The sequence below is a fragment of the Chinchilla lanigera genome, unplaced genomic scaffold, assembly GCF_000276665.1.
Source record: "Chinchilla lanigera isolate Chin_1 unplaced genomic scaffold, ChiLan1.0 scaffold00076, whole genome shotgun sequence".
NCBI lineage: Eukaryota > Metazoa > Chordata > Mammalia > Rodentia > Chinchillidae > Chinchilla > Chinchilla lanigera.
In genome coordinates this window covers 7,470,483-7,482,982 of record NW_004955477.1, presented here as the reverse complement: position 1 = coordinate 7,482,982, position 12,500 = coordinate 7,470,483, and the positions used below count along the sequence as shown (strand labels likewise).

At 43.6% G+C, this 12,500-nt stretch overlaps 1 protein-coding gene across 10 annotated transcripts in view; it reads left to right on the top strand.

Annotated features, from left to right (window-relative positions):
- Positions 1-12,500, top strand: part of Ebf3 (early B-cell factor 3) — a 121,889-nt gene that overhangs the window by 74,230 nt on the left and 35,159 nt on the right. For 7 of the 10 annotated variants that reach the window (XM_013503102.1, XM_013503110.1, XM_013503108.1 and 4 more), the window contains 2 exons: positions 6,845-6,926; positions 10,478-10,622. In XM_013503102.1, coding sequence (XP_013358556.1) covers positions 6,845-6,926; positions 10,478-10,622 — 227 coding nt within the window. The remainder of the gene's footprint in view (positions 1-6,844; positions 6,927-10,477; positions 10,623-12,500) is intronic. The other 3 variants (XM_013503109.1, XM_013503107.1, XM_013503104.1) reach the window with 1 other exon arrangement.

Here is a 12,500-nt window from a genome sequence, read left to right as displayed (position 1 = left end):
CTATCACGAAATATCAGGAACTGTTACAGAAAACACTAACTAGAATGCTGACAGCCAGCCAAGGAGGGCAGCCGACAAAGCACATAACTCTGGGATACATTTGCTTTTAGAATGTCTACCTGGATTGTACTTATCTGAACACATTAAAACCACCCGGAAAAGTTTAATGCAAGTCACACAAATTCCTCCAAAGAGAGCACTTGGCGCGGGATCTGTTATGGAAGTGGATATCGAGCTGGCCAGCAAAGCCATTAAATCCCATCAGATCTCTTTGGCATCATTTTAATGAGAATCATTGCAAAAGTACAAGATCATGGTATCTATAAGTGCCTCTTGACAGCTGCTGCTGAAATTGTGATGAAAAGAAAAACCATTATAGCAGAAATTTAGTGATAAGGCTCTTTGGAGGGATGGTGGGGCCTAGTGTGGCTCTAGACTGCGAGGGGTTAATTTTCTAAACCTAATAATGTTCGATAGTGAGGTATTTGTCAGGAGATAAAGAAGTGATAGAATCTGGGAAGTGGGTCCCTTGGCGATTGTAGTACAAATATTGTTAATGCGGTGTGGTTACTACGGTGAAGGGAAGTAAAATAGCTTGAGTCCACTAGAGACGGGCTCTGCTACACGAGAGCAAGAATCCCCAGACAAAGGCCAGTAATTGTTGAACTGCAAGTCAAGCCATGGATATTTCCAAATCCTTATACATCTACATTTACATGTAGGATATCATGCGTGCCGGGGGAACACCTCTCGTGGAGACCAGGTCCTCCCAGGCGGGCGGTTAGGCCACCCCAACCTTTTGCCTGGGGAGGGAGCCCCCCGACCAAGGACATCTGGCACAGCTGTAAAACTCAGTGCTGTTGCCCTCTGCCCTCTTCATCATGACGTCATGCAGGCACTACAAGGCTATGAGACCCATAACTTGAAATGTACAAGAATTTAATAAGTCTAGTGTTAAAGCAATTTGTCATGGCATATTTGAAGAATAAATCAGACTAATGGAGCAGATTTTTCCTCCCGTATGGCATTAAAGAACGTGAGCCCAGTCATCGCTAATGGCAGGAGTGAGAGAAAAAGAGAGGCCTGACATTAAGACCCTCGCATTTTGGAAATCCGATACATATTGACCTGTGTACTATCTTAGTGCACAGATCTGATGTCAGCAGAATGTAGTCGTGTATAGGAACTGCTCATTACAGGTTTTGTGAGGGAAGCACATTGTCTCTGAAGTGCCCGGACCTGATCGGCTAGAATTGCTCAGTAATCAATACTCCAGCGACTGATGGCCGGGTATGCACACACCACAGCTGCGGCCACTGCTTTCAGGGACTTCCCAGTAATTAGCAGGGACCTCAAAGATCACTCCATGGCCACTGTCTTATCAGTCAGGGAAAAGTCTCTTAAAGGCTCTATCTTTTAATTTGACTCTTAACTATTTCATTTCAATAGTGCAGTAAAGGCTGTAGCCACTCACACCCAAGAGGCCTGACCATTCACACCCTCGCTCTTGTGTTCGCCTTTGGATTGAGGACTTTTTTTTTTGTTAAGTGAAATTAGCATAACATGAAATTAACCATTTGCAACTGAACAACTTGGTGGCATTGTGACACTTTTATAGGGTTGTGGGGCTATCACATCTCTCTCTTTCCAGATGCTTTGTTCACCCCACAAAGGAAACCCTGCACCTCCAAAGCAGTAGTTCCTTACTGTACCTCCACCTCACCTGGCTGTGCCGGTAGCTAGTGACATTTAAAGTTGCATTTTCAGGCTGGCATTCAGGGCCCACTTTTTCTAGTCCAGGCTATTAGATATTAAAATAGTAGTAACTAAAGACAAGGGGGGTAGACCTGGCCCAGGCCCTCTGCAGCCCCCCCCCGCCCCCGCATACCTAGGCACTTGTCACCATACTGCTTTACACATGAACACTTTGGGGTTTGGTTAATGACATGGCTACCTACCCACTTTGTGCTGCTTGCTTAAGAGTCTGCATTAAAACTGAAAAAGTGAACCCCCATCCCATAAAAGATACCAGTGTTTTTCAGTCTTGACTGAGATTTTCCTGTGTCACCCAGTGGCCAGGAGAGAGCGAGGCTGAGGCTGGAATGAGGTGCCAGAGGACCTATGAGAAGCCAGAGCTCTGTTCTTGGAGTGCAGCCACTTAACCTGAACCAAGGCAGCGGTTTACTTTGGATTCACACTTGGCCTGAATGTCTTTTCACACGGCCAATCAGGGTCACAGCCCTGGAAGAATCTACACTTTGACAATTAAAAAGTGAAGAAGAAAAACCCCAAATCCCCACAGAGGATTGCTGCAATGCTGAGAAGTAGGGAATTTCGAAAAAGTGATAACCACGTGCAAAAGGCACAAAAGTGCTCGAGTTTCTTTTTTCTCCTCAATCACCAGGGTGCGCCTGTGAAGCCCGCGCATTTCTAAGGAGCCGATCTATTTCTCCTTTGACCAGAGGGAAAGAAATCATTATTGCATGATTAGTGGCTTCAGTTAGGTAAAAACAGCAGCGGCAGGGAGGGCTCGAGGATGAGTTGTATTAATTACCTAACACTTGCTGGCAAGATGATTTTACAGTGACTTGGCCACTGTAAGCTGCAGCTCTTGATGGAAGTGGGTAAGTTCCTCGCTGCCTGGAGATGTGAGGGAAAGGATGGTGTCAGATGAAATGCATCTCATCAGCTTTTCTCTGACAAACCAAATTCATTCCTTATGTAATTGATAACGGCCTCAGCCAATTATTTCACACATTACAATACACAGAGGCCCCCTTTACAGGTTTTGCAGGGCTGTAATTAGCTATGCTAATATCCCCTTTATTGGCCCTAATATTGCTGAACACCTTTTGCCATCCTGGAGCCCACTGGAGCCCCATGGCCTGTCAGGACCGCTGATTATTGAGAAGGATAGCTTTAATCAAACATAATTGCAGTTAATTTTTCTCTCCTGCTCTCTGTTGCCAGCGTCTAATGCCACGGACTCCTTGATATTCCATTAAATTACAATTAAACAGCCTCCTTTGTCTCTGATTGTCCTGAACAACACCACAAAGTTCTGTAACCGTTAAAAGGAGAGCTGTTTGGTCCTAATTGCCTGCTAGCTCACAAAGGGCCAATTTACACAATACCCATGTAGAATTTAAACAGTTCATAATGTAATGGATATTACACAGGAGCCTAACACTACAATTAAAATGATTTTCATCAGATAGAGAAGCTCTGGTTAATCAGCTTCATAAAAGTAAATATAAATGAACTAATTCATAGCTTAAACACACAGAAATGGAACAGACTTTGAAATTAGTTGCTGTGATGGGGGCTTACCCCTTATCCTGCAATACCCGTGTAGGGCTGTGGTGACAAAGGTTGATCTCATTTGTGGTAGCCCAGTTTAAATTGTCCTTGTTTGGCCTCCATCCTACCTCACGTTAGTCTAGTGCTGCTTGTTGAGATCTGATTTTAATACCATCAAGACCAAAGTTTCAACTTTCTTCATGGGGTGCAGCAGACCACCCTCTGTTATACCAGTGGAACAGCTGTCCCAGAAGGAAGGAGGGCCTTGGGACTTCAAGCTTAAACCCAAGACATCAGGACTGGTTCCTCCTTCCCTGTCTTGAGTGCGGGCCTGACCAAGTATCCAGTTGATTGTCATGGGGTCCTCAGAACTTGAAAGAGGGAACCTTCTGAAACTAGCCTTCCCAGGAATTGAATAAGAGCACCCACATGCTCTCTTAGTCCCTGCATGAGGCAAAAGAGAAAACCCCATTTCCAAAGCGATAAGATCTCCCTGCTAATTGCTCCTGAGAACTTTCCAGGATTTTGTGAGTTGTTTCCGAGTAGAATATTACCAAGGAGTGACTGCTGTGGAGCAGTTTGTCTTTAGCTGCTGTCTTCCCCTCTGCCTGGGAGAAACAAGTAAATAAAGCCCATATTTCAAGCTTGATTTACTCTGGTACCTACTGTGAAAGATGATGACTCTTTAGGGAAATAAAGACGGGGTCAGGGAATTAGTGCACATAATGGTCATTTTGATGTCGGGCCAGCAGATGCAAGGAGAAACACACTGTACACAATTAAGCATAATGTACTAATGACAGGTTAGAATTTTTATCGCCTCTTTGCGATCGAGCAGCAAATCCATGTTTAGCAGTAATAAAGAGTTTATTGGTGCTAAAGCCAAAGATTTTCTGACATAGGAAGGATTTTTCCTTTCATAACAAGAGTATTAAATCCTTTGTGTACCAGACTCTGGAAGTGAGATATGTAAAGTGGTTGTCAGATATTTCTTAGGAAAAAGCCAATTAAAGGGTAATTGAGTAAAGGATGAGAATTACCATTTGACTTCACATGTCGGACATTCAATTTTCTCACCCTGTCCCCAAACATTGCAACAGTGCATCTCACGGAGCGCTTCCTAGTGGAAAGCGCACGTTTGCTCCCTGCGTAATTGTGTACAGTGTCAGCAGCCACGCAGCGGCTCTGCTGTGCTTTCCACCTGTGAAGGCTTAATTGAATCCTTGAGTTAAACAGAACCAAAAGGAGGGTAAAAGAAATCGGCGCCAAGCTCTCCTTTCCCTCTGTGGAGGATTCCTCTCTGTCCTCGAAGAGATCTCAGTACCCTGGTGAGAAGTCAGTTGAACGCTGTGCTTTACTTTATTTGTATCATTGGGACCTGAGTGCTTAAAAAGGCTCCCGCTCTCTAGGGTGTTCACGTCGGATCTTTCTTAAGTACTTATAGTGTCTTTAGACATGTCGGATAGAAACACAAACTATCACTGCCACATCCAAATGAAGGGACAAAAACTATGCACACATGTATTTGGGTGTGTGTGTGTCTGCTCCTGCTTCGGTCTACCCTACAGATACTCAGTGTGCTTTCGGGCTCCAGCACCCAACTTTGTTCTGCTAATCTGTGAGATGACCATAGTTAAGGCCCAGAATGCCAAGTCCACCTCCTCATAGCAATGCGGGGACCATCACAAGGACAATTTAGGATATCTTCAAAGCCTGCTCTGTTCTCTTGGAGGTATTCGAATGAACTGGCTAAAAAGACATCAAGGAATATAAAGCAGTCTCCTCTGGATGGGGGAAAAAAATCTTTCATTTCACAAAAAGCCTCCTACCATTGGCTCCATGCAGGTACCTTTGCAGATGAGCAGCTTCTCGGGCTGGTGCCTGCTCAGAAGATTAGCCGGGTGGTAATGTGGGACATAATTGCACCGTGTGGCTGTCCCCCAAGTGAAAACCTAATTGCCTGACAGGACGATAACTTTGTGGCGCCCTCACCTTGTTAGGCCCTTTCTGATGCAGTTCAAATGCAGTGTGGCCGCAGGTGCACCTAATTTACCTCGCTGCAGAACGTGTGGAGTTTAATTGCACACTGGTTGTTAGGAAAAATTGGTGGGTGGAATATCAAGTGACTTGCTGTAGCTGATGGCAGATGGTGTTAAGAGGCATTGTGAGCTAAGTGTATAGGTGAGGTGAGTTAATAAAAAATGTAAATTCTGGCCTAAAATAGTGATTCTTGTGCTGTATAAGAAAATATGATTAAATAGCCACCATCCTTTCTTCCGTTGGTTGAATTTTCTTCTGCCATGGTTGAGAGTTTTCCTGGATATGTTGGCAGCGCTGTTAGAGAAATGAGTTTTAGTCTATGGAGGCTTTTTATTTTCTGATATTGTAATGGCCAGTGAGGATCCTTGAACATGAAAGACTGAATTCAAGGAAATTCATGTGAAACTTCATAAAACATTCATCAGCATCAAGTAGGACAGATGATATTTGGGAGAAAGCAGTTCTGTGCACAAACTTGATGGACGGGATGTTTAGACAACCAAGGAGGATAGATGTTAGTGGAGACTGTATTTTGGCTCACAGTGGATGTGGCCTTTGCAAGTGGAGGCAGAGGTTGTATGGGGACAATATCCTCTGTCTTCCCTGTGGGTGTGTCACAGCCATGTGGGCCCTTGTCAGTTCAGGCTATAGGCCAGTGGGTCTGTATTTGTCACTGAACATGCAGAAACAGGGAGGAGAGCATGATGGTATTTTCATCAGAGCATCTCAGCACCCTGCCAGGACTCCTGAGTTTTCCTGCCTCAGAAGGCAAGGGCAAGGCACAAGATGGCACAAGCTTTTGAGTTTGGCCTTGCCACTCCTACTGGGGTTGTGCTTGCTGTTCCTGACCCCTCACTGAGCAGGGGTTTCATGACCACACCAAAAATTGTCAGCTGTGCCCTTGAAAACATAGAGACAGTTCACAGTAGCTTTAAATTTCTTTTCCTAACAGTTAGAGCTACTGTAACTTTTAAAATCTGACTTTAAAAGTGTGTTTGCTTAGGCAGGGCTATCCCCTGGAGTTGGGATTGCCAAAATGTAGCGTAACTAGTGAAGTTTAAATGTCAGATGAACAATTTTTTAGTGTAGGTGTGTTTTGGGATGTACTGATACTAAAATTCAAATTTAACCAGGCACCCTGCATTTTTATTGACTGAAATTGGCAGCCCTATCTGGGGTGAATGTTTCCTCAATGGTTAATAGTCAATGGTGCAAAACTCCAGATGTGGAGTAGCCAATCCACAAGTCACAGTTGTTGTTATAAATCTTGGGAACCTGTGGTGTGAGATGAATGCAAGTTGCTGCTCTCACTCTGAGACATACTTTATGCCTGTGGTTGGATGGGGCCCCTGGCTACCTACCTGTCCCACGCTATCTCTCAACGTCATCCGCTACAGGACAGCCAGCCATAATTATGAAGTAGTCTCCACTTTTTCCATGTATCTTTCAAAAAGTTTGTATTGCTTGTCTGATAACCCTAACTACCCGTTTTGTGTTTTCATAGATTCTTCCTAAAGTTTTTCCTCAAGTGCAATCAAAACTGTTTGAAGAATGCAGGCAACCCTCGGGACATGCGGAGGTTCCAGGTATGTACCTCAAACACACATGGAGCTAGCCTGACTGCTTATACAGGATTTGAACTCTGATTTTGCAGTTGTTCAGAACACAGCCTGTGGTTCTCCAAGGGCTAGTGTCAAACCAGACTTGGCTCATTTGATGAAATACGTTTCAAAGAATGCTTTTGAAATGATGTTGTGTCTTCAGTAGGCCAGACTCACTGAGTCCATTCATGGCCCACAACAGCCTGACATCACCTCCGGAAATATGGCCATGCCTAAGATCTCTTAGGGATTGATAGATGGATGACTGACGTGCAGGGAGAGGAAAACCATAATGCAACCTTTCAGGTACACTCGAGGCCCTGAGTCTTCCTTATAAAGGAGTCTACATCTGCTCAGTACAGTCCTCTGAAAATTACAGAACAATTTCCTAGCTTTTCTTCCTCCTCCTGTGGTCCACTGTGTTTGGATTTCCTCTATTCCATGCTTAGCTACTAATATGCTCCCTGATTACCTTGGAGAATTTTGTCTGCCAGAGTAAGGGGACCTGGTTGGGTTATAAAAGTATTCATATTTTTCTTGCCTTTTTGAATGACCACAAAGCTACATCAGGGTATAGGTATGCTGCACCTATGATGAAATTATTATGCTGATTTTAATTGTAAAAATATTCTGGCCTGAAATACAGAATTGCTACTAGTACCCACCAACCAGGAAGAACTGAACACCTAATAGATATTAGATGGAATGAGTCTCTGAGTGATTCTTATTTGGGATGTAGACTAATTTTCCGTAAAAAGCTCAAAGTATTTCTAGGAATTTTCTGTATGCTTCAGTCATTCAGGGAAGTACATGATGCCCCTCTCTAGGCCTGCCCAGCTGGTCAAGGAGGGCAGGGCCCTTAGGGTTACTCATAGTGGGCTCAATAGCTGGCAATAGTTGGGTCTGCTTCCATTTTTCCTGCACAAGGCTCCATGGAGCACAGGTGATATTGATCCATTTAAGCAGAGTAGAGGTCACCTTGGGTTGAATAGCCATGTCCTCTTTGTCCTGTCGCTGACTGAGTGTCAGTCAGCGATCTCATGGTTAACTGTGGAGTAGAAGGAACTGCTCTGGTCTCTTCAGCTAATCTCCTTGCCTCTCAGAAGGTTTAACGGGCTTTAGGACAGTGTTAGGGCTTACATGATGTTTTTAACTGGTTGTATGATCTCAGCACCTTTCTGTGGGTGCATTTCAGGGGTGGCCCAAACAGAAACAAAACAGTGTGTCTGATTTCTCTGCTGAACAACACTTTGTTCCCCTGGTGACTGACGTGTATATAGATAATAGAGCAAAGTCAGTGTCTTTTTAAATTTTTACCATTTCTTCTTTCTTTAATATATCATGGTCTAGGAACTTAAAAAAGGTCAAGTCTGTGCCCCAGTATTAGTTAGGTATCTGCCTCACACGTAGGTGATATTCCCAGAACTCCATCAGCGCCCAGGGTGGGGCCTGCATGTGGGCCCCAGGAGGGTACCTGGGTGACAGGCCCAGCCTCTGACTCCCCTGGGCAGAGGCAGCCAAGTGTGAGTGGCACCTTAGTGGTAGTGGAGCCACCTCCTGCCAGGGCTCTAATGGCTTATGCCACTGAGTGCCAGTCAGAAGAGGGTCCTGAGATTTGAACCTGGAGCCAGTTTGCAGTAGCTACATAGCATTTTGAAGTCACTCAGCCTGGTGTTGTCTAGACCTCTTTAATCCTGGCAAGCCGAAGGGAGAGACCATGTCAAGAACACGGCCCCTGAGGGAGCTTGGGGGATACAGGAGGTGCTCAGCCTCCCACCATGTGGGCTGAAATTTTTAAAAAGTTATTCCCATATGTATATATTCATATATGACTGTGTAGCTTTGGTTTCTCTTTACATCCTTAAAATGTTATTTATTTGTGTGACTTTAATCATTTATGGCATTACTTGCAAAAATTAGTTTTATAAGGCTATATGTTCAGGGATCATTTCTATAGTATGTTACTAGAGAAGTTTCTCTGATCATGTAGGGGTACCAAATACTAGCTTTATTTATTTTGCTACTAGACTTTCTCATTTTCTTAGAGCAGTTTTAGATTTATTTAAAAAAAAATTCAGCACCCAGGTATCGTGGTACATACCTGTAATCCAAGCTACTCTGGAAGCTGAGGCAGGAGGACTTTTAAGTTTAAGGACAGCGTGGGCAAAGGCTAAGGATGCAGCCTAGCATGCATGAGGCCCTGGGCTTAAACCAGTACTTCTCAAAAAAGTCTGCAGAAAGTTTGGAGAGCTCCCTGAAACCCCAGGGGAGCCCTCCCTTCAGCTGCCCCTATTACTAACATCTTTGGTGCAATGCATTCATTACCTCTGGTAAGTCAACACTAATAGGTATTATTTACTAAAAACAACTATAGCCTTAGCTTTTCACAGTCCTTTATACCTGGCAGTTCCTACTCACCACCTCACACAGCTCTCTGGGGTGGTATACCCGCAAGACCTGCCAGGCCTATCCCAACGGTGGCAGTGAGCCAGACTTCCTCCTGCCAAATCCAGGCTCAAGCCCCAGGAATCCCTGCTGCAAGCCCCAGGTTAAACCTAGGCTCAGGATTTAGCTACTCTGTGGAAGTAATGTACCATAGAGACCTACCTCTGTCAAAGAAGAAAGTCAAGCTAGGTTGTACTTTGCTGTTTCCTGGGCCCATTTCTGGACCGCTTGTTACAAGTCCACCAGAGAAAACAAGGGAATATTTCACCAGCGAGGCAGTCCATGTCTGGTGGGTTCTTTTTCTTCCTCTCCCATGAAGCCATTGAGAGTATTAAAGAAGGCCTGATCTGTCTCTCCCCTCGCCACCCTCTGAGTCTGGACTTAGGACTGGGAGCCACTCACTCCCAACAGAAATGCCTTGGCATGAGGCCCTTTCAGTCCTTCCCAGTTGAACTTCCTGAGAAGATACTTTTCCCAGTTGATTGAAAACACCTCCACTATTCAAATGCAATTCTGTCTTTTCAGATGCAAAAAAGTTCATTACCAGACATTAACTGTAATTGTAAAATTGACCCAGGGATCATTTGCTGATGAAATGTGAGTAGGAGGAACGGTCCTGATTTATGAAGCCTTTTTGGGGCAACCCCTGAATCCTCACAACTCTTCAAGGGAGGTTGCTCTCAAGTGAACTAATTTAAATTAGATAAACTATCTAATCAATATGTGAACAGATCAATCAAAACAGCAGCTTTAAAATGAGTGGCTAGAGGGGTGTTTCTGAAACTAATGGCTAGAAGAATATTTCTCTGAATTGAATTCACTTGTTAGCATAATAAGAGATTAAACCTTAATTAGTGGAACAGGTTTTTTTTTTTTTTAAAGAAGCAATCTTGAGTCAAAACAAAACAAAACAAACCACCCCCATTAGCCAAAAAAGCTGTGAATGCACATCAATCAGTGGAGCCTTTCCAGAACGGTGAAGTTTCCTTGTGCCGTGCAGCACTTGAGCTGGCTTTTGGTTTTTATTCTGCCTAATGGCTTCTGTGCTTTTTTTTGCCAACTCCGTTTTCACATCCACTTTATCTTTGCAGGTTGTTGTATCGACAACAGTCAATGTGGACGGCCACGTGCTGGCTGTGTCCGACAACATGTTTGTGCACAACAATTCCAAACACGGGAGGCGGGCCCGCCGCCTAGACCCGTCAGAAGGTACGGCCCCTTCTTATCTGGAAAATGGTAGGCACATGTTACATGTATTTTTTTTTTTTATTTGCAATGCTTTTTTTTTCTTTGCACCATCCTTTATGTTGATTCCCATGGAGTTGCTCTCATCAGGCTGCACACTCTGTCAGACCTCCCAGCAGGACAGGGCGAGGGCTTTCGCACGGTGGAGAGAGGACAGCCTTGCTGATGGCCTCTTCCCCTCTCCTTTTATTGGCTAGCTCGGCCTTCTCGTTCACCTCACCTGCCATAACTTTCATGTTATTGGTTTATTTTTAAAGCATTCTTTTGCTTACAGCTTCTATTGTAGTTTTAATTTATTTGGTTTTATTTTGGCTTGTTAGAAGCTCCCATCCAGAACTCATCCCCCTGTGCATGCTTTAGTGGGCGGTTACTTCTTGATTTAGTCAGCTCAGAAGCAACTGTGAGGACCATTTCACGTCTTCACACGTCCTGGATGGATGGAGTGTGTGTGCACATGTTGGTGTATGTGTGATTGGGGGCAGGCCAGAGGGAGTAAGAAAGAAAAACAACATAAAATTTTTTATCAGATTATTTCAAGTAATAGACTTCTTGCTTTGCTTGTTAAAAGAATTTCTGTAAGAGTGGCAGGTGGAGAGACACTTGGACACTGAGTCAGAATGGAGAAATACTCCCACAGGGTGGGTCTTATGCCAAGCCCCTCAGTCACCCCTCAGTTTCTTTCTTAAGTGCAGAACCTGCAGCTTACCTGTCCCTGTAAAATCAGATCCATTTCCCCTTTCAAGCATCTCATAATAATCATGAGATTCTGACCAATATGAATTGTTGAAGAAGCAACTTTTTTAAAAAAGTGAATTGCAAACACAAAAGCTTGATTAAATCCCTTAATCAAAGAGCCCATAAAACAAAAGTCTTAAGATAAATCCTCTATCCTGCGGTGGCAAATTCAAGATCCACATGTGAGGCAGACAAATGCAAATGCAGGGAAATGAATGAAGCCTGTGCAGATTATCAGAATGAAAATACAGTTCAGACATAAAAAAACTGGAAGACAATTTATGAATCTTCTGTGGTCCACAAAAATAAACTAATTTGTTTTTCTACATTAATGACTAAGGTATAAGAGAACAAAAATATAATAATTAAAGGTCGCCTTGAGCACCAGAATCATTAGAGTCTGTGACGTATTGTTTATCTCCTTCCTATGCACTGAAGGTAGGTGTGTGTTTTGCTTAGCAACCATCACTAATGAGGCTCACAATTAAGAAGGTTGAATCCCGGTCCTCAGTTGCTCGCTTCCCTAGAGAGCCAGTGCTTGCAACATGATAGGTTTGAGGAGGCCTCTTCAGCCCTCTGGTGTTAGGTTGTAGTCTGAGTCCAAAATCAGCCTCCTCTAATGAGCTATTATGATCTGAGCAAAGTACAAGTATTTATTTTTGTAAGTAGCATGAAAAAGCATTTGACTGTAAGCAGAAAATGTAGCATTTAGAAAAATAAAGGCCACTAGTGGGTACCTTGGAGATAAAACCCGACTAATCAAAAGCTATTTGTGGAAGCAATCTTGCTCAGGATTTTTTTCTTTTTTTCTTTTTTTTGTAGGGTTTGTTTCTCAACATTTTATCAACACTTAAACCAAGTCACTTTCTGGTCAGTGATTGCAACATCATGTCCCATCCTAGAAAGCAACTAATGATTTTAAAAAGCAAGTATGTGATTCAGAGAACTAGCATATATAGGTCTTCAAGAAAAAAGCTTTCCTCATAAATAGTAGGATTGTTTTATTTTATTGTAATTAGTGGCTAGTTCTTGAGTGCCCTATCAAAACCCGACAGGGTTCTTTCTCTTGCTTCTGTCATTTCCTGAGAGAGTTGACACTTAGGAAGTTTTAAGATCTGGCCATTTTGTTCCAGG